Below are 22403 nucleotides of genomic sequence, written 5' to 3'. Positions count from 1 at the left end.
ATGTTTTGGGTTCTCGGCATACTGAAAAAGTGTTAATCTTAAGCAAAACCCACTAATGTCAGCCTTTGATCTGTGATTATACATTCCTACCACACCTACCTGCATCAGAGCAGTAAGGAATTGGTTTAGTAGTAAAGCCTGCTTCTTGCTCGATTTGATTGGCTGCCTGGGACATTAAAGAGTGGTGCAACTCTGCGTCCGGTTGACAAAAAACTTTTATGCGGACCAAAATACACGACGTGCAGCGAAAGACAGCAGCACACACCGGGCCACACCATAGGAAAACAATGACACATTTCTAGCTTTGTGAGGTAAAGAGTGTTATCCAAGTATCCAATATACTTTTGTTTTTACAACTTACTCGGATCCTCATAGTCTGTGGGTGTTTCTTCTGGGATGTTCCCACTCAACCTGTCAATAACCCCTTGCCGGACTGCTGGCAGGCCATGGAAGTCAGAAACCTGGAGGACATCCGCTGAGGTGGTTGCAATTTGCTGTAGTTGCCTTGTATCAGCACCAGCAGCTCCAACACCAATGCAGTTGACCCGAGCGCCCTTAAGCAGAGGTCCATAGATGGAAACGTCTTGGGGGGAACGTCCGCCTGTGAGCACCACAAGATGCTGGGAAGCATCTTGACGGAAGCCAGCAGCGGGTTTCAATTCATTTTGTCTAACATACTCAATGGCGTCGGCCAGATGTGATGCCCGGCCGCCCATCTGTCGAAGTCTTTTGATAGCAGAGACAACAGCTGGCTTGTTGTTGTGAGAGTTGAGTGAGAACTCTGTTTGAACTCTGTCTGCGTACTGGACAACACTCACACGCACTTGATCAGGCTGCACATCGAGTTGTTGGACAATGTTGAGGATGAAGTCACGGATATGAGCAATGCCAGCAGAACCTGTATTGTCTGAGCCATCAATAAGAAATATAATGTCCTTTTTCCCAAGATTTACATTTCCTGCAAAGTAAGCACAACAAAGAGAAAATTACATTAGACTTTGCAGTGGTGGATGAGAACATGACCTCATCCCCTGATTCATGTTCTTTTTTCAATTATATGCGGAATGTAAAACAATGCTAGAAAGCAAAGAATAAAGAGTTGAATTATTGCATGGAGCATTTAGAAGTTTTTTTAAACCTTGAATACATTAGACTGTATTTCTTACCTATTTCCACTGTGGGAGGAACGTAACTCCTAATGATATCATCGGTTGTTATTGTTTTGACGGAATCAAGGAGCTGCGTCTCCACTCTTGGAAGCTGCTGGAAACTGTCAACTGTATATACCAGTTCAGGCTTCAGGGAAATCTGTCTCAGTTCATCAAGGTCTGCATTTCTTGAGCCGATGGCAAGTGGTGCAACCTGGTTTCTCTTAAGTTGGTCAGCTGCAGTGGACACATCATCTGTAGACTTGCCACCCGTAACTAGAATGAGGAACTGGGGTACACCATCCTCGATGCGGCTTCCTGCTGACCTCTGGTAGATGTTTCTATAGACGTACTCAAGAGCACGACCTGTGTTAAGACGGTTCCCACCTTTGCTTCGAAGCTTTTCCACAGCCTGGCGTACCTCATCTTTGGTGGAAAATGCATTCAGAAGAAATTCTACCTTCGGGTCATCACTGTACTGTACCACGGAAATACGGACATTATCCAATCCTACGTCCAGCTTTTCAACAACTCTTCCGATCATTTCACGGATGGCAGGGAACTCGCTTCGCACCGCTGTTGTCCCATCAATTAGAAATACGACATCCCTCTTTTCTCCTCCAGTGGGCACTGTTGTGATTACTGCTCAAAAAGAATCCAAGCACAGTAACAAGGTATAATTACTTAATTCAGAATTTCTCATAGATATAGAGGACACAAAGTATATCTGAAGAAGTAAAATATCATGTAAAGAGTAAGTCACAAGTAACTGTAGTAAAGTAAGGGGTGTGTGAGAATAGAGACAATTGAGGCTGTAAATCATTTATAAAAACAATTTAAATTAGAAATATTACCATCAACGGTTGGGAATACTGGACGCATCCTGTTGATGTCATCATCTGACAGCTCAGTGAGAGTTGTGATTAAGTTTTCTTGGACTGTGTACAGGCCAGGGAGGTCATCTATAGTGAAGGCAAAGTTAGGCACGTATGACACCACCTGGAGCTCTGTAGGGTTAACATCCCTGGTCCCAATGCTGAATGGAAGAACTCTGGATTGTTTGAGGGAAGATGCTGGCCTGCTGATGTCATCGGTTGAAGACCCACTGGAGACAGCAATTACAAACTGCGGTACACCTTCTTGCTTCCTGCTACCACGTCCCGCTGTCAGAACATCCTGACTGATGTACTGCAAGGCCTGACCCAGGTTACGTTGTCTTCCTCCTCGCTGCCTCATTCCCTTGACGGCATTCAAAACACCTGCTTTAGTTGTATGTGTGTTTAGAAACATGTCAGCCTGAGCAGAGTCCCCATACTGGACGACACCAATCCGGATCTTATTCTCGCCCACATTGAGACTGTCTACAACCCTGCGGATAAACTCCTGGATGATAGGAAATTCCCGTCCAACACCATCAGATCCATCAACAAGGAAAACGACATCCTTCCGGGGGCCCTGCATCTCAGCTGAAAGAGAGAAAAGGTCATATTAGAACCTGCTACAGAAATTATGAAAAAGTTCAAAGGAATATTACAAACCAATTCATCATAGACTTTTAACGCTGTTGGATTCCTTCTTGACTTGATAACACAGAGAAAAGTTTGGCCCGTATTTTGTTTCTACACTACATATAGACCGTTTGTTTTATTGCCACGTGTTCTAATTTGGTCCATATTAAGGATTTGCACATTCTCCCAATTTTTCCTTTCGAATTATCCTAATTATAAGACAAAACTATACTTCCAGCATACACTTTTGATGAAAATGTATGAAATGAAATTGGTTGAAAATAACTCCTAGTATGTGTACGGTATGTGAATTGATGGCAGAAGAAGCTTGTCATATTCATATCAAGCCAACAAAAGGCTGTTTTGCTGATGACATTTCTCATACTAAAAATTATTTTGAGCTTGCGAAAGTACTTTACAAGGTTAAAAAAAAATAGGTGACATGAAGGCACAAGAGACCACAGATTGCATTTCTACAGGAAGGTGTTTCACAGTGTTGGAGCCACTAATGCAAAGTCACCTTTAGTTTTTTATTCAGGCTCGAGGCACCAGTATGCCTTAGTCAGAAGACCTAAGCAAACTCGCCTGACCATGCAGGCACCTGATATTAATTCATACTGATATGAATTAATATATGAAGGAATCCTGAACTTGATGGCATGACAATGTAAAGAATATAAGATGGCTGTGATGTGAGTTGTGGTGCAGATGGTTCAGAGACAGCTTGGTGAGACTGGTGAAAAGGGAATTACAATAGTCTAGATGGGATTATATGAAGGCACGAATGATCATCTGTAGCTCAGACCTTTAGACGTTTAGAAATGTTTATTGGATGGAAGAACCATGCATGGGTCAATGACTTTTTGATATGTTGATCAATGAACACAGAATGATGAAATATAACACCTAGATTTCTATGGTTTGCTTGTCCAGTGGAAGAGAGGGACCAAAACACTGAGCAACCTTGAAAGGTGTACTGTTTGAAATAATGACCAGGAGCTCAGTCTTATCTGCGTTTAGCTACAAAACATAATTAGCCATCCAGCCCTTAATGGCAATCAGACATTTGTACATGTCAGGCTCATCAGGCTTTAAAGAGACATACAGTTGGGTAACAGCATAACAGTGATTATATACTAATAATATGACCTAATGGAAGGATTTACAAAGCAAATAATACAGGGCCCAAAACAGAACCCAGAACCACAGGAAAGAGCAGCAGTCTTAGAAATGTGAGGACCCAGCGACACAGAAACACATCTGAGAGGTAGGAGGAGAACCAGACCAAGGCGCTACCCACTGCCCAGCCAGGATGCCGTCACTCACAGTATCAAAGGCTGCGCTAACATCCAGCAGCTAAAACACAGAGCATTCACACACTGTTTTGGTGGAATGACGCAAACCAGAATGAAATGTATTGAAAATAAAACAGTGGTAAGCTGTTTGACAACAACTTTCTAGAATATTGGCAAAAGGCTGCTTCAATAGAGGCAAGGCTGAACCACTGCACGTTTAAAATAAGCCGGGACGCAACCAGATCTCAGGCAGTTGTTTATAATAGAGGGAAAGGAAAGGAGTAGATGAGGGGATGACGCTTGCCCTGATCTCTAACCTTGTCCATAAAAAATAAAGAAAGCTACTGCAACCATTATTTCAGAAGAGGGCACATCAGGAGTAAATAATGTGTTTTAAAGGTGGGCCAGAGAAGCAACATAACCATGAGAAGACAACATTGCCCTCAGCTCAAAAGCCACAGAAAACTCACTGATTTAAAGATCCAAAAGCAAAATCAGCAATTTCAGGGCAGAGAATCTAAAGGCAGGTTGAACAAAACATTATGTTCACTAATGCATGTCCTCAATGGAAATAGTCAATATTTAAATCAGGTACAAACACAGGATCCAATGTATGTACACGGCCGTAATCAGTCACAGTTGTTTTGGTACATATCTTAACTGGCAGCGGCTTGTGACATTGACTTGACCGCCGTACCGATGTGTTCCACTTCACACGAACTTTGCTGATATTGGTTTAGTCATTTGTTACAAGAACTACAAACAGCTAGCAAATTGTCTGTGTTTTTAATTAGTCAGTGACTTCCTCCAGAGCTAAAGTATAGAAAGGCTTCAACGCCAGGTCACTGACAATCAAATTATGTTGTTTTGTTTTTTTTAAGATTATTTTTTCGGCTAGAGCACTGTCAAGCCTTTTATTATTTTTTATATAGACAGTGTAGAAACAGGGAGAGAGAGAGAGGAGACATGCGGGAAATTCATCCCGGGCCGGGAGTCGAACCCGGGTCTGCCGCGTCGAGGACGTTGGGCCTCTGTACATGGGGCGGCTGCCCTAACCACTGTCCAACCGGCCACCCCCAAATTATGTTTTTTGTTCTTGTCACACAGGCAACATATGTTTTTTAAGGTTTTATGTAGAGTTTTCTTTTGCAGGGAATCAGCCATTTTAATGGCAATAGAAAAGCACATCACCACCTATATTTACATGTACACATGAAGCTAAACAGTTATTTGTTCTTGATGTATTTCCCTCATTATAGGTGAAAAAAGTCAGTTAGATTTCCAGGCCAGCAAGCCCTTGTCAACATACCAAGTTCAGTTGGTGATTCTGGTGTGGCATCAATATCCATGGTCTCCAAGGAGGACTGAAGTTGTTGTTGGATATTGAATTCAGAAAAAGAGAGAGCAAAATTTGCATCCTGGGATATATTTTCCAGTTCTCTGCTATCAAATCTCCTTGTATCAATTCCAACGGTCAAGACACCCAGCTGTTTGAGAGCAGAGGCTGGTGCATCAACACTGTCAGTAGACCTTCCACTGCTTAGCAATACAAGGACCTGTGTAACTCCTTCCAGGCGTCTACTTCCGGCAGAAGCTGTGAAGACATTGTCCTTCAAGTATTGGAGAGCTGCTCCAGTTTTGAGAGGTCTTCCACCTATGGGCCTCGAACCTCTGACAGTGTCAAGGATCTCGCCTTTTGTTTTGTATGTGTTCAGATAGAACTGGACAGTTGGATCACTGCTGTACTGAACCACTGAGACACGGTCTTTCTTGTCATCCACACTGAGGTTCTCTACTACTCTTTGGACAAAGTCTTGCATAGCTGGGAATCCACTACTAGCAGCATCTGATCCATCCAACAAGAACACAACATCCCTTCCTTTTGGCTGCCTCTCCACTAGGGAACATAGAATTAGAGATACATTTCGGTTCATGGGTCAAACTTGCTTCAGTGCAACTCTCTTATGATGAAGGCTAACCAGAAGGTTTACAGTGGTAACTCTTTGAATGCTATGCCAGCTTTGGACAAATAGGACTAGCAGACCTAAACATAGTGAAATACACGTTAATATAGTTAGATTTGCATCCTTCCATGATCTTGGACTGTAAAATTCAGTCCCTTTCTTACCAGTTATTGTAGGCGTCATGGTTGTGACCCTCTCTAGAGCCATGCTTAAAACAGTCATTAGCTGTTCTTCGACACTGGGAAGGTCAGTGAACTCAGACACTGACATAACGTAATAAGGATCATATGATATTTTCTGCAGCTCTCCACTGTCAGAGTTCCTTGTCCCAATGCCAATCACAAAGACGCCCTGTTGTTTGAGAACAGTGGCAGGGGTACCAACATTGTCAAAAGACTTTCCACCATTGAGCAGGATCACCAACTGTGGAACACCTTGCAGATGCCGACTCCCAGAGGAGCTCGTTAGGATGTTTTCTCTGACGTATTGGAGGGCAGCCCCAGTGTTGAGAGGACTGCCTCCTCTGTGTCCCAACCCTTTGATTGACTCCACAATATTCTCTCTTGTGGTATATGTATTCAGGTAGAAATAGACTTCAGCATCTTTGCTGTACTGGACTACAGAGACACGGTCTTTGTTTTCACCCACATTGAGTTCCTCCACAACTTTCCCAACAAAATCACGCATGGCAGGGAAGCCATTCCTTGTGCCATCAGAACCATCCAACAGGAATACAATATCCTTATTTGTAGTGTCCACTGAAAAAAAAATAGGAGGATAAGATGTAAAAAGCTTTGAAAAAAACTACTCTTCTGAAGTACTCAAAGTGCTGGACTATTTTTTATGGAAGCCCCTATTTCCTACATCATTTTTCGACATGAGAAAAGTACACCACCTCTATGCACACATGATGATAATGAGGTATTTGCACTAGATGTGCTTCCCATGAGCATAGGTGAAACAACTCAGTTAATATTCAAGGCCAGCAAGATACTGCATTGTCAACATACCAAGTACAGTTGGTGATTCTGGTGTAATATCAATAACCATGGTCTCCATGGAGGCCTGAAGTTGCTGTTGGATACGTGCGAGTTCAGTCAATTCTGACATAGAGAGATCAAAATTAGCATCATGGGATATCTTCTCCAGTTCTCTGCTATCAGAGATTCTGGGTCGAATTCCAAAGGTCAAGACACCCAGCTGTTTGAGAGCAGAGGCTGGTGCATCAACACTGTCAGAAGACCTTCCACTGCTTAGCAGTATCAGGACCTGTGTAACTCCTTCCAGACGTCTACTTCCGGCAGAAGCTGTGAAGACATTGTCCTTCAAGTATTGGAGAGCTGCTCCAGTGTTGAGAGGTCCTCCGCCTATGTTTGTCAATCCTCTGACAGTGTCAAGGATCTCCCTTTTTGTTGCATTAGTGTTCAGATAGAACTGGACAGCTGGAACTCTGCTGTACTGAACCACTGAGACACGGTCTTTCTTGTCATCCACACTGAGGTTCTCAACTACTCTTTGGACAAAGTCTTGCATCGCTGGAAATCCACTCCTAGTACCATCAGATCCATCTAACAAGAACACAACATCCCTTCCTTTTGGCTGCCTCTCCACTAGGGAACATAGAATTAGAGACATATTTAGGTTCATGTGTCAAACTTGTTTCCATGTACAACTATTATGATGAAGGCTCACCACATGGTTTGCAACACAAAATCTAATAATGCTGGCATCATGGGTTTTGCAAAGTGGCACGTGCTAAGCTGGACTTAGTTAAATATATGTTTGTACAATTCAATTTGAATCCTTCCATGTTGTTGGAGTGTAAAAATCAGTCCCCTTCTTACCACTTACTGCAGGTGTCATGGGCGTGGCCCTGACTAGTGCTGTGCTCATAAGAGATATTAGCTGTTCTTCGACACTGGGTAGGTCAGTGAACTCAGACACTGATAAAACATAGTTAGGGTCATATGATATTTGTTGCAGCTCTCCACTGTCAGAGTTCCTTGTCCCAATTCCAATCACAAAGACGCCCTGTTGTTTGAGAACAGTGGCAGGGGTACCAACATTGTCAAAAGACTTTCCACCATTCAGCAGGACCACCATCTGTGGAACACCTTGAAGATGCCGACTCCCAGAGGTGTTTGTAACGAGATTGTCCCTAATGAATTGCAGGGCAGCTCCGGTGTTGAGGGGACTGCCTCCCCTGTGTCCCAACCCTTTGACCGACTCCACAATATCCTCTCTTGTGGTATATGTATTCAGATAGAAATGGACCTCTACATCTGTGCTGTACTGGACTACCGAGACACGGTCTTTGTTTTCACCCACAGTGAGTTTCTCCACAACTTTCTCAACAAAATCACGCACAGCAGGGAAGCCATCCGTTGTGCTATCAGAACCATCCAACAGGAATATGATATCCTTCTTTGCAGTCTCAACTGAGTAAAGAAAGTAAGATCACAGATTAAAACCTTTGAAAAAGTACACTTGTAAAGTTCTCAAAGTTCAGCACTATTTTTATGAAAGCTCCTTGAACTTCCTACTTCAATTTTCAGCAGTAGGAAAGCACACCACCTCCTGTATTTAAATGCACACGTGGAGCTACACAGGTATTTACACTGGATTTATTTCTGTCAGTTTAGGTGGAACAAGTCAGTTAGCCTTCAAGGTCAGAACAACACTGCGCTTGTCAACATACCAAGTACAGTTGGTGATTCTGGTGTGATATCAATAACCATGGTCTCCATGGAGGCCTGAAGTTGCTGTTGGATACGTGCGAGTTCAGTCAATTCTGACATAGAGAGATCAAAATTAGCATCATGGGATATCTTCTCCAGTTCTCTGCTATCAGAGTTTCTGGGTCGAATTCCAAAGGTCAAAACACCCAGCTGTTTGAGAGCAGAGGCTGGTGCATCAACACTGTCAGAAGACCTTCCACTGCTTAGCAGTATCAGGACCTGTGTAACTCCTTCCAGACGTCTACTTCCGGCAGAAGCTGTGAAGACATTGTCCTTCAAGTATTGGAGAGCTGCTCCAGTGTTGAGAGGTCCTCCGCCTATGTTTGTCAATCCTCTGACAGTGTCAAGGATCTCCCTTTTTGTTGCATTAGTGTTCAGATAGAACTGGACAGCTGGAACTCTGCTGTACTGAACCACTGAGACACGGTCTTTCTTGTCATCCACACTGAGGTTCTCAACTACTCTTTGGACAAAGTCTTGCATCGCTGGAAATCCACTCCTAGTACCATTAGATCCATCTAACAAGAACACAACATCCCTTCCTTTTGGCTGCCTCTCCACTAGGGAACATAGAATTAGAGACATATTTAGGTTCATGTGTCAAACTTGTTTCCATGTACAACTATTATGATGAAGGCTCACCACATGGTTTGCAACACAAAATCTAATAATGCTGGCATCATGGGTTTTGCAAAGTGGCACGGCTATGCTGGACTTAGTTAAATATATGTTTATACAATTCAATTTGAATCCTTTCATGTTTTTGGAGTGTAAAAATCAGTCCCCTTCTTACCACTTACTGCAGGTGTCATGGGCGTGGCCCTGACTAGTGCTGTGCTCATAAGAGATATTAGCTGTTCTTCGACACTGGGTAGGTCAGTGAACTCAGACACTGATAAAACATAGTTAGGGTCATATGATATTTGTTGCAGCTCTCCACTGTCAGAGTTCCTTGTCCCAATTCCAATCACAAAGACGCCCTGTTGTTTGAGAACAGTGGCAGGGGTACCAACATTGTCAAAAGACTTTCCACCATTCAGCAGGACCACCATCTGTGGAACACCTTGAAGATGCCGACTCCCAGAGGTGTTTGTAACAAGATTGTCCCTAATGAATTGCAGGGCAGCTCCGGTGTTGAGGGGACTGCCTCCCCTGTGTCCCAACCCTTTGACCGACTCCACAATATCCTCTCTTGTGGTATATGTATTCAGATAGAAATGGACCTCTACATCTGTGCTGTACTGGACTACCGAGACACGGTCTTTGTTTTCACCCACAGTGAGTTTCTCCACAACTTTCTCAACAAAATCACGCACAGCAGGGAAGCCATCCGTTGTGCTATCAGAACCATCCAACAGGAATATGATATCCTTCTTTGCAGTCTCAACTGAGTAAAGAAAGTAAGATCACAGATTAAAACCTTTGAAAAAGTACACTTGTAAAGTTCTCAAAGTTCAGCACTATTTTTATGAAAGCTCCTTGAACTTCCTACTTCAATTTTCAGCAGTAGGAAAGCACACCACCTCCTGTATTTAAATGCACACGTGGAGCTACACAGGTATTTACACTGGATTTATTTCTGTCAGTTTAGGTGGAACAAGTCAGTTAGCCTTCAAGGTCAGAACAACACTGCGCTTGTCAACATACCAAGTACAGTTGGTGATTCTGGTGTGATATCAATAACCATGGTCTCCATGGAGGCCTGAAGTTGCTGTTGGATACGTGCGAGTTCAGTCAATTCTGACATAGAGAGATCAAAATTAGCATCTTGGGATATCTTCTCCAGTTCTCTGCTATCAGATCTTCTTGGATCAATTCCAAAGGTCAAGACACCCAGCTGTTCGAGAGCAGAGGCTGGTGCATCAACACTGTCAGAAGACCTTCCACTGCTTAGCAGTATCAGGACCTGTGTAACTCCTTCCAGGCGTCTACTTCCGGCAGAAACTGTGAAGACATTATCCCTCAAGTACTGGAGAGCTGCTCCAGTGTTGACAGGTACTCCACCTATGTTTGTCAATCCTCTGACAGTGTCAAGGATCTCACTTTTTGTTGCATTAGTGTTCAGATAGAACTGGACAGCTGGAACTCTGCTGTACTGAACCACTGAGACACGGTCTTTCTTGTCATCCACACTGAGGTTCTCAACTACTCTTTGGACAAAGTCTTGCATCGCTGGAAATCCACTCCTAGTACCATCAGATCCATCTAACAAGAACACAACATCCCTTCCTTTTGGCTGCCTCTCCACTAGGGGACATGGAATTAGAGACATATTTAGATTCATGTGTCAAACTTGTTTCGATGTACAACTATTATGATGAAGGCTCACCACATGGTTTGCAACACAAAATCTAATAATGCTGGCATCATGGGTTTTGCAAAGTGGCACATGCTAAGCTGGACTTAGTTAAATGTATGTTTATATAATTCAATTTGCATCCTTCCATGTTTTTGGAGTGTAAAAATCAGTCCCCTTCTTACCACTTACTGCAGGTGTCATGGGCGTGGCCCTGACTAGTGCTGTGCTCATAAGAGATATTAGCTGTTCTTCGACACTGGGTAGGTCAGTGAACTCAGACACTGATAAAACATAGTTAGGATCATATGATATTTTCTGCAGCTCTCCACTGTCAGAGTTCTTTGTCCCAATGCCAATCACAAAGACGCCCAGTTGTTTGAGAATAGTGGCAGGGGTACCAACATTGTCAAAAGACTTTCCACCATTTAGCAGGATCACCAACTGTGGAACACCTTGCAGATGCCGACTCCCAGAGGTGTTTGTAACGAGATTTTCCCTAATGAATTGCAGGGCAGCTCCGGTGTTCAGGGGACTGCCTCCTCTGTGTGCCAACCCTTTGACCGACTTCACAATATCCTCTCTTGTGGTATATGTATTCAGATAGAAATGGACCTCTACATCTGTGCTGTACTGGACTACCGAGACACGGTCTTTGTTTTCACCCACATTAAGTTTCTCAAAAACTTTCTCAACAAAATTACGGATGGCAGGGAAGCCATCCGTTGTGGTATCAGAACCATCCAACAGGAATATGATATCCTTCTTTGAAGTGTCAACTGAAGAAAGACAGTAATATAACAGATTAAAACCTTTGAAAAAAGTACGCGTGTAAAGATCTCAAAGTTCAGCACTACTTTTATGAAAGCTCCTTGCACTTCCTACTTCAATTTTCAGCAGTAGGAAAGCACACCACCACCTGTATTTAAATGCACACACTGAGCTACACATGTATTTGCACTTGATTTATTTCCATCAGTTTCGGTGGAACAAGTCAGTTAGCCTTTAAGGTCAGAAAGATACTGCATTTGTCAACATACCAAGTAGAGTTGGTGATTCTGGTGTGATATCAATAACCACAGCTTCCATTGAGGCCTGAAGTTGCTGTTGGATACGCACAAGTTCAGTCAATTCAGACACAGATAGAGAAAAATTTGCATCGTGGGATATCTTCTCCAATTCTCTGCTATCAGATCTACTTGGATCAATTCCAAAGGTCAAAACACCCAGCTGTTTGAGAGCAGAAGAGGGTTCATCAACACTGTCCGAAGACCTTCCACTGCTTAGCAATATCAGGACCTGTGTTACTCCTTCCATGCGCCTGCTTCCGGCAGAAACTGTGAAGACATTATCCTTCAAGTACTGGAGAGCTGCTCCAGTGTTGAGAGGTCCTCCGCCTATGTTTGTCAATCCTCTGACAGTGTCAAGGATCTCACTTTTTGTTGCATTAGTGTTCAGATAGAACTGGACAGCTGGAACTCTGCTGTACTGAACCACTGAGACATGGTCTTTCTTGTCATCCACACTGAGGTTCTCAACTACTCTTTGGACAAAGTCTTGCATATCTGAGAATCCACTACTAGCAGCATCTGATCCATCCAACAAGAACACAACATCGCTTCCTTTTGGCTGCCTCTCCACTAGGAAACATAGAATTTGAGATATATTTAGGTTCATGAGTCATACATGTTTTTTGCAGAACTCGTACGATGAAGGCTGTCCACAAGGTTTGCAACACTAACTCTATTATTTCTGGCATAACGGCTTTGTCAAGTTGAAACTGGCTGACCTGAACATAATGAAATACAGATCAATACAGTTATATTTGCATTCTTTCATGATCTTTGAATGTAAAGTTCAGTCCCTTTCTTACCAGTTGCTATAGGTGTCATGGGCGTGGCCCTGACTAATGCTGTGCTCATAAGAGATATTAGCTGTTTTTCAACACTGGATAGGTCAGTGAACTCAGACACTGATAGAGAATAATAAGGGTCATATGATATTTGTTGCAGCTCTCCACTGTCAGAGTTCCTTGTCCCAATGCCAATCACAAAGACGCCCTGTTGTTTAAGAACAGTGGCAGGGGTACCAACATTGTCAAAAGACTTTCCATCATTTAGCAGGATCACCAACTGTGGAACACCTTGCAGATGCCGACTCCCAGAGGAGCTCGTTAGGATGTTTTCTCTGACGTATTGGAGGGCAGCCCCGGTGTTGAGAGGACTGCCTCCTCTGTGTGTCAGCCTTCTGACCGACTCCAAAATATCCTGTCTTGTGCTGTATGTATTCAGATGGAAATGGACCTCTGCATCTTTGCTGTACTGGACTACAGAGACACGGTCTTTGTTTTCACCCACATTGAGTTTCTCCACAACTTTCTCAACAAAATCACGCATGGCAGGGAAGCCGAAACTTGTACTATTAGAACCATCCAACAAGAATACAATGTCCTTCTTTGCAGTATCAACTGAGAAAAGAAAGGATATAAAGTAATGAAACTTTTGAAAAAAGTACACTTGTGGAACACTCAAATTGTTGGACTATTGCTAAGAAAGCCCCTTTCCCTTCCTACTTCGATTTTCAGCAACAGGAAAGCACACCACCACCTATACTTAAATGCACAGATGGAACTAAACACACATTGCACTTCATTTATTTCACTTTGCGGAGGTGAAGCAATTAAAGTAGCCTTCCAGGCCAAAAAGATCCTGTGAGTGTCAACATACCAAGTAAAGTTGGTGATTCTGGTGTGACATCAATAACCATGGCCTCCATGGAGGATTGAAGTTGCTGTTGTATCTGAGAAAGGTCAGTGATTTCAGAAACATACAGAGCAGAATTTGCATCATGGGATAGCTTCTCCAGTTCTTTGCTATCAGAGCTCCTGGTTCCAATTCCAAAGGTCAAGACACCCAGCTGTTTGAGAGCGGAGGCTGGTTCATCAACACTGTCAGAAGACGTTCCACCACTTAGCAATATCAGGACCTGTGGAACACCTTCCAGTCGTCTACTTCCGGCAGAAGCTGTGAAGACATTGTCCTTCAAGTATTGGAGAGCTGCTCCAGTTTTGAGAGGTCTTCCACCTATGGGCCTCAAACCTCTGACAGTGTCAAGGATCTCGCCTTTTGTTTTGTATGTGTTCAGATAGAACTGGACAGTTGGATCACTGCTGTACTGAACCACTGAGACACGGTCTTTCTTGTCATCCACACTGAGGTTCTCTACTACTTTTTGGACAAAGTTTTGCATTTCTGAGAATCTCCTTCTTGTACCTTCAGATCCATCCAACAAGAACACAACATCCCTTCCTTTTGGCTGCCTCTCCACTAGGAAACAGAATTTGAGATATATTTAGGTACATGTGTCAAACTTGTTTCTGCGCAGAACTCTCTTGATGAAGGCTAACACCACGTTTTAAAACACTAACTCTATTAAGGCTGGTATAACAGCTTTGGCAAAGTGGCACTGGCTGACCTGAACATAATGAAATCCACATTAATACAGCTCAATTTGCATCCTAACATGATCTTAAAAGGTGAAAATCTGTCACTTTCTTACCAGTTACTGTAGGTGTCATGGGCGTGGCCCTCACTAATGCTGTGGTCATTAGAGAGGAGAGCTGTTTTTGGACAGTGGGAAGGTCAGTGAACTCAGACACCAATAGAGCGGAATTAGGGTCATATGATATTTTCTGCAGCTCTCCACTGTCAGAGTTCCTTGTCCCAATGCCAATCACAAAGACGCCCTGTTGTTTGAGAACAGTGGCAGGGGTACCAACATTGTCAAAAGACTTTCCACCATTCAGCAGGATCACCAACTGTGGAACACCTTGCAGATGCCGACTCCCAGAGGAGCTCGTTAGGATGTTTTCTCTGACGTATTGGAGGGCAGCCCCGGTGTTGAGAGGACTGCCTCCTCTGTGTGTCAGCCTTCTGACCGACTCCAAAATATCCTCTCTTGAGGTATATGTTTTCAAATAGAAATGGGCGTCAGCCTCTTTGCTGTACTGGACTACAGAGACACGGTCTTTGTTTTCGCCCACATTGAGTTTCTCCACGACTTTCGCGACAAAATCACGCATGGCAGGGAAGCCATTCCTTGTGCCATCAGAACCATCCAACAGGAATACAATATCCTTATTTGTAGTGTCAACTGAGAAAAGACAGGAAGATAAAAGATTGAAACTTTTGCAAAAGGTACACCTTTGTAATAGACTAATAAGTGGTGGACTATTTTTATTAAAAGCAGCTAGCACTTCCTTCTTGAATATTAAACTATAGGAAAGCACAAACCAATCAGTATTTACATGCACACATGGGGCTAAACTTGATTCATTTCCCTCAGCGTAGGTAAAATACGCTAGGTGGCCTTCTAGGCCAGTAGGTGTGTGTGCTTGTCAACATACCAAGTACAGTTGGTGATTCTGTTGTGACATCAACAACCACAGCCTCCAATGATGACTGAAGTTGCTGTTGGATACGGGGAAGGTCAGTGAATTCAGACACAGAGAGAACCGAATTGGCATCATGGGATATCTTCTCCAGTTCCCTGCTATCAGAGCTCCTGGTTCCAATTCCAAAGGTCAAGACACCCAGCTGTTTGAGAGCGGAGGCTGGTGCATCAACACTGTCAGAGGATGGTCCACCACTTAGCCATATTAGGAGTTGTGGAACTCCTTCCAGGCGTCTACTTCCGGCAGAAGCTGTGAAGACATTGTCCTTCAAGTATTGGAGAGCTGCTCCAGTTTTGAGAGGTCTTCCACCTATGGGCCTCAAACCTCTGACAGTGTCAAGAATCTCGCCTTTTGTTTTGTATGTGTTCAGATAGAACTGGACAGTTGGATCACTGCTGTACTGAACCACTGAGACACGGTCTTTCTTGTCATCCACACTGAGGTTCTCTACTACTCTTTGGACAAAGTCTCGCATATCTGAGAATCCCCTTCTCGTACCTTCAGATCCATCCAACAAGAACACAACATCCCTTCCTTTTGGCTGCCTCTCCACTAGGAAACAGAATTTGAGATATATTTAGGTACATGTGTCAAACTTGTTTCTGCGCAGAACTCTCTTGATGAAGGCTAACACCACGTTTTAAAACACTAACTCTATTAATGCTGGTATAACAGCTTTGGCAAAGTGCTACTGGCTGACCTGAATCTGGTGAAAAACAAATTAAAACAGTTCAAATTGCATCCTAACATGATCTTGAAAAGGTAATAATCTGTCACTTTCTTACCAGTTACTGTAGGTGTCATGGGCGTGGCCCTCACTAATGCTGTGGTCATTAGAGAGGAGAGCTGTTTTTGGACAGTGGGAAGGTCAGTGAACTCAGACACAAATAGAGCGGAATTCGGGTCATTTGATATTTGTTGCAGCTCTCCACTGTCAGAGTTCCTTGTCCCAATGCCAATCACAAAGACGCCCTGTTGTTTGAGAACAGTGGCAGGGGTACCAACATTGTCAAAAGACTTTCCACCATTTAGCAGGATCACCAACTGTGGAACACCTTGCAGATGCCGACTCCAAGAGGAGCTCGTTAGGATGTTTTCTCTGACGTATTGGAGGGCAGCGCCGGTGTTGAGAGGACTGCCTCCTCTGTGTGTCAGCCTTCTGACCGACTCCAAAATATCCTCTCTTGAGGTATATGTTTTCAAATAGAAATGGGCATCAGCCTCTTTGCTGTACTGGACTACAGAGACACGGTCTTTGTTTTCGCCCACATTGAGTTTCTCCACGACTTTCGCGACAAAATCACGCATGGCAGGGAAGCCATTCCTTGTGCCATCAGAACCATCCAACAGGAATACAATATCCTTATTTGTAGTGTCAACTGAGAAAAGACAGGAAGATAAAAGATTGAAACTTTTGCAAAAGGTACACCTTTGTAATAGACTAATAAGTGGTGGACTATTTTTATTAAAAGCAGCTAGCACTTCCTTCTTGAATATTAAGCTATAGGAAAGCACAAACCAATCAGTATTTAAATGCACACATGGGGCTAAACTTGATTCATTTCCCTCAGCGTAGGTAAAATACGCTAGGTGGCCTTCTAGGCCAGTAGGAGCGTGTGCTTGTCAACATACCAAGTACAGTTGGTGATTCTGTTGTGACATCAACAACCACAGCCTCCAATGATGACTGAAGTTGCTGTTGGATACGGGGAAGGTCAGTGAATTCAGACACAGAGAGAACCGAATTGGCATCATGGGATATCTTCTCCAGTTCTCTGCTATCAGAGCTCCTGGTTCCAATTCCAAAGGTCAAGACACCCAGCTGTTTGAGAGCGGAGGCTGGTGCATCAACACTGTCAGAGGATGGTCCACCACTTAGCCATATTAGGAGTTGTGGAACTCCTTCCAGGCGTCTACTTCCGGCAGAAGCTGTGAAGACATTGTCCTTCAAGTATTGGAGAGCTGCTCCAGTTTTGAGAGGTCTTCCACCTATGGGCCTCAAACCTCTGACAGTGTCAAGGATCTCGCCTTTTGTTTTGTATGTGTTCAGATAGAACTGGACAGTTGGATCACTGCTGTACTGAACCACTGAGACACGGTCTTTCTTGTCATCCACACTGAGGTTCTCTACTACTTTTTGGACAAAGTTTTGCATTTCTGAGAATCTCCTTCTTGTACCTTCAGATCCATCCAACAAGAACACAACATCCCTTCTTTTTGGCTGCCTCTCCACTAGGAAACATAGAATTTGAGACATATTTAGGTACATGTGTCAAACTTGTTTCTGTGCAGAACTCTCATGATGAAGGCTAACAAGTTTTACAACAAAAACTCTATTAAGGCTGGTATAACAGCTTTGGCAAAGTGGCACTGGCTGACCTGAACATAATGAAATCCACATTAATACAGCTCAATTCGCATCCTAATATGATCTTAAAAGGTGAAAATCTGTCACTTTCTTACCAGTTACTGTAGGTGTCATGGGCGTGGCCCTCACTAATGCTGTGGTCATTAGAGAGGAGAGCTGTTTTTGGACAGTGGGAAGGTCAGTGAACTCAGACACCAATAGAGCGGAATTAGGGTCATATGATATTTTCTGCAGCTCTCCACTGTCAGAGTTCCTTGTCCCAATGCCAATCACAAAGACGCCCTGTTGTTTGAGAACAGTGGCAGGGGTACCAACATTGTCAAAAGACTTTCCACCATTCAGCAGGATCACCAACTGTGGAACACCTTGCAGATGCCGACTCCCAGAGGAGCTCGTTAGGATGTTTTCTCTGACGTATTGGAGGGCAGCCCCGGTGTTGAGAGGACTGCCTCCTCTGTGTGTCAGCCTTCTGACCGACTCCAAAATATCCTCTCTTGAGGTATATGTTTTCAAATAGAAATGGGCGTCAGCCTCTTTGCTGTACTGGACTACAGAGACACGGTCTTTGTTTTCGCCCACATTGAGTTTCTCCACGACTTTCGCGACAAAATCACGCATGGCAGGGAAGCCATTCCTTGTGCCATCAGAACCATCCAACAGGAATACAATATCCTTATTTGTAGTGTCAACTGAGAAAAGACAGGAAGATAAAAGATTTAAACTTTTGCAAAAGGTACACCTTTGTAATAGACTAATAAGTGGTGGACTATTTTTATTAAAAGCAGCTAGCACTTCCTTCTTGAATATTAAGCTATAGGAAAGCACAAACCAGTCAGTATTTAAATGCACACATGGGGCTAAACTTGATTCATTTCCCTCAGCGTAGGTAAAATACGCTAGGTGGCCTTCTAGGCCAGTAGGAGTGTGTGCTTGTCAACATACCAAGTACAGTTGGTGATTCTGTTGTGACATCAACAACCACAGCCTCCAATGATGACTGAAGTTGCTGTTGGATACGGGGAAGGTCAGTGAATTCAGACACAGAGAGAACCGAATTGGCATCATGGGATATCTTCTCCAGTTCCCTGCTATCAGAGCTCCTGGTTCCAATTCCAAAGGTCAAGACACCCAGCTGTTTGAGAGCGGAGGCTGGTGCATCAACACTGTCAGAGGATGGTCCACCACTTAGCCATATTAGGAGTTGTGGAACTCCTTCCAGGCGTCTACTTCCGGCAGAAGCTGTGAAGACATTGTCCTTCAAGTATTGGAGAGCTGCTCCAGTTTTGAGAGGTCTTCCACCTATGGGCCTCAAACCTCTGACAGTGTCAAGAATCTCGCCTTTTGTTTTGTATGTGTTCAGATAGAACTGGACAGTTGGATCACTGCTGTACTGAACCACTGAGACACGGTCTTTCTTGTCATCCACACTGAGGTTCTCTACTACTCTTTGGACAAAGTCTCGCATATCTGAGAATCCCCTTCTCGTACCTTCAGATCCATCCAACAAGAACACAACATCCCTTCCTTTTGGCTGCCTCTCCACTAGGAAACAGAATTTGAGACATATTTAGGTACATGTGTCAAACTTGTTTCTGCGCAGAACTCTCTTGATGAAGGCTAACACCACGTTTTAAAACACTAACTCTATTAATGCTGGTATAACAGCTTTGGCAAAGTGCTACTGGCTGACCTGAATCTGGTGAAAAACAAATTAAAACAGTTCAAATTGCATCCTAACATGATCTTGAAAGGTTAAAATCTGTCACTTTCTTACCAGTTACTGTAGGTGTCATGGGCGTGGCCCTCACTAATGCTGTGGTCATTAGAGAGGAGAGCTGTTTTTGGACAGTGGGAAGGTCAGTGAACTCAGACACAAATAGAGCGGAATTCGGGTCATTTGATATTTGTTGCAGCTCTCCACTGTCAGAGTTCCTTGTCCCAATGCCAATCACAAAGACGCCCTGTTGTTTGAGAACAGTGGCAGGGGTACCAACATTGTCAAAAGACTTTCCACCATTTAGCAGGATCACCAACTGTGGAACACCTTGCAGATGCCGACTCCCAGAGGAGCTCGTTAGGATGTTTTCTCTGACGTATTGGAGGGCAGCGCCGGTGTTGAGAGGACTGCCTCCTCTGTGTGTCAGCCTTCTGACCGACTCCAAAATATCCTCTCTTGAGGTATATGTTTTCAAATAGAAATGGGCATCAGCCTCTTTGCTGTACTGGACTACAGAGACACGGTCTTTGTTTTCGCCCACATTGAGTTTCTCCACGACTTTCGCGACAAAATCACGCATGGCAGGGAAGCCATTCCTTGTGCCATCAGAACCATCCAACAGGAATACAATATCCTTATTTGTAGTGTCAACTGAGAAAAGACAGGAAGATAAAAGATTGAAACTTTTGCAAAAGGTACACCTTTGTAATAGACTAATAAGTGGTGGACTATTTTTATTAAAAGCAGCTAGCACTTCCTTCTTGAATATTAAACTATAGGAAAGCACAAACCAATCAGTATTTAAATGCACACATGGGGCTAAACTTGATTCATTTCCCTCAGCGTAGGTAAAATACGCTAGGTGGCCTTCTAGGCCAGTAGGTGTGTGTGCTTGTCAACATACCAAGTACAGTTGGTGATTCTGTTGTGACATCAACAACCACAGCCTCCAATGATGACTGAAGTTGCTGTTGGATACGGGGAAGGTCAGTGAATTCAGACACAGAGAGAACCGAATTGGCATCATGGGATATCTTCTCCAGTTCCCTGCTATCAGAGCTCCTGGTTCCAATTCCAAAGGTCAAGACACCCAGCTGTTTGAGAGCGGAGGCTGGTGCATCAACACTGTCAGAGGATGGTCCACCACTTAGCCATATTAGGAGTTGTGGAACTCCTTCCAGGCGTCTACTTCCGGCAGAAGCTGTGAAGACATTGTCCTTCAAGTATTGGAGAGCTGCTCCAGTTTTGAGAGGTCTTCCACCTATGGGCCTCAAACCTCTGACAGTGTCAAGAATCTCGCCTTTTGTTTTGTATGTGTTCAGATAGAACTGGACAGTTGGATCACTGCTGTACTGAACCACTGAGACACGGTCTTTCTTGTCATCCACACTGAGGTTCTCTACTACTCTTTGGACAAAGTCTCGCATATCTGAGAATCCCCTTCTCGTACCTTCAGATCCATCCAACAAGAACACAACATCCCTTCCTTTTGGCTGCCTCTCCACTAGGAAACAGAATTTGAGATATATTTAGGTACATGTGTCAAACTTGTTTCTGCGCAGAACTCTCTTGATGAAGGCTAACACCACGTTCTAAAACACTAACTCTATTAATGCTGGTATAACAGCTTTGGCAAAGTGCTACTGGCTGACCTGAATCTGGTGAAAAACAAATTAAAACAGTTCAAATTGCATCCTAACATTATCTTGAAAAGGTAATAATCTGTCACTTTCTTACCAGTTACTGTAGGTGTCATGGGCGTGGCCCTCACTAATGCTGTGGTCATTAGAGAGGAGAGCTGTTTTTGGACAGTGGGAAGGTCAGTGAACTCAGACACAAATAGAGCGGAATTCGGGTCATTTGATATTTGTTGCAGCTCTCCACTGTCAGAGTTCCTTGTCCCAATGCCAATCACAAAGACGCCCTGTTGTTTGAGAACAGTTGCAGGGGTACCAACATTGTCAAAAGACTTTCCACCATTTAGCAGGATCACCAACTGTGGAACACCTTGCAGATGCCGACTCCCAGAGGAGCTCGTTAGGATGTTTTCTCTGACGTATTGGAGGGCAGCCCCGGTGTTGAGAGGACTGCCTCCTCTGTGTGTCAGCCTTCTGACCGACTCCAAAATATCCTCTCTTGAGGTATATGTTTTCAAATAGAAATGGGCGTCAGCCTCTTTGCTGTACTGGACTACAGAGACACGGTCTTTGTTTTCGCCCACATTGAGTTTCTCCACGACTTTCGCGACAAAATCACGCATGGCAGGGAAGCCATTCCTTGTGCCATCAGAACCATCCAACAGGAATACAATATCCTTATTTGTAGTGTCAACTGAGAAAAGACAGGAAGATAAAAGATTGAAACTTTTGCAAAAGGTACACCTTTGTAATAGACTAATAAGTGGTGGACTATTTTTATTAAAAGCAGCTAGCACTTCCTTCTTGAATATTAAGCTATAGGAAAGCACAAACCAGTCAGTATTTAAATGCACACATGGGGCTAAACTTGATTCATTTCCCTCAGCGTAGGTAAAATACGCTAGGTGGCCTTCTAGGCCAGTAGGAGTGTGTGCTTGTCAACATACCAAGTACAGTTGGTGATTCTGTTGTGACATCAACAACCACAGCCTCCAATGATGACTGAAGTTGCTGTTGGATACGGGGAAGGTCAGTGAATTCAGACACAGAGAGAACCGAATTGGCATCATGGGATATCTTCTCCAGTTCCCTGCTATCAGAGCTCCTGGTTCCAATTCCAAAGGTCAAGACACCCAGCTGTTTGAGAGCGGAGGCTGGTGCATCAACACTGTCAGAGGATGGTCCACCACTTAGCCATATTAGGAGTTGTGGAACTCCTTCCAGGCGTCTACTTCCGGCAGAAGCTGTGAAGACATTGTCCTTCAAGTATTGGAGAGCT

The 22403-nt window shown here is 43.8% G+C and overlaps 4 protein-coding genes across 6 annotated transcripts in view; all 4 read right to left on the bottom strand.

Annotated features, from left to right (window-relative positions):
- LOC311022285 (collagen alpha-3(VI) chain-like) overlaps nucleotides 1-22403 on the bottom strand; it is a 152913-nt gene that overhangs the window by 16478 nt on the left and 114032 nt on the right. For all 3 annotated transcript variants that reach the window (XM_084023427.1, XM_084023428.1, XM_084023429.1), the window contains 3 exons: nucleotides 2003-2614; nucleotides 1167-1790; nucleotides 362-958 (listed from right to left, as the gene is read on the bottom strand). In XM_084023427.1, the coding sequence (XP_083879553.1) occupies nucleotides 362-958; nucleotides 1167-1790; nucleotides 2003-2614 (1833 nt within the window). The remainder of the gene's footprint in view (nucleotides 1-361; nucleotides 959-1166; nucleotides 1791-2002; nucleotides 2615-22403) is intronic.
- Nucleotides 3881-9136, bottom strand: LOC311022123 (collagen alpha-3(VI) chain-like; the record flags this gene model as incomplete). Its single annotated transcript, XM_084023155.1, has 5 exons — nucleotides 3881-4012; nucleotides 7305-7525; nucleotides 7760-8353; nucleotides 8614-8803; nucleotides 8993-9136. 5 exons carry the CDS (start codon nucleotides 9134-9136, stop codon nucleotides 3881-3883), a joined length of 1281 nt encoding a protein of 426 aa, XP_083879281.1.
- Nucleotides 14467-15912, bottom strand: LOC311022122 (collagen alpha-3(VI) chain-like; the record flags this gene model as incomplete). The annotated part of the gene is made up of 3 exons (XM_084023154.1): nucleotides 14467-15101; nucleotides 15355-15418; nucleotides 15901-15912. 3 exons carry the CDS (start codon nucleotides 15910-15912, stop codon nucleotides 14467-14469), a joined length of 711 nt encoding a protein of 236 aa, XP_083879280.1.
- LOC311022121 (collagen alpha-3(VI) chain-like) lies at nucleotides 19628-21243 on the bottom strand (the record flags this gene model as incomplete). The annotated part of the gene is made up of 3 exons (XM_084023153.1): nucleotides 19628-19635; nucleotides 20392-20991; nucleotides 21225-21243. The coding sequence occupies 3 exons, from the start codon at nucleotides 21241-21243 to the stop codon at nucleotides 19628-19630; spliced, it is 627 nt and encodes a 208-aa protein (XP_083879279.1).

Source organism: Eutrigla gurnardus (genome assembly GCF_963514095.1).
Source record: "Eutrigla gurnardus genome assembly, chromosome: 12".
Lineage (NCBI taxonomy): Eukaryota > Metazoa > Chordata > Actinopteri > Perciformes > Triglidae > Eutrigla > Eutrigla gurnardus.
The sequence above is the reverse complement of the archived record's forward strand: the minus strand, read 5'-3'. Positions and strand labels throughout refer to the sequence as shown.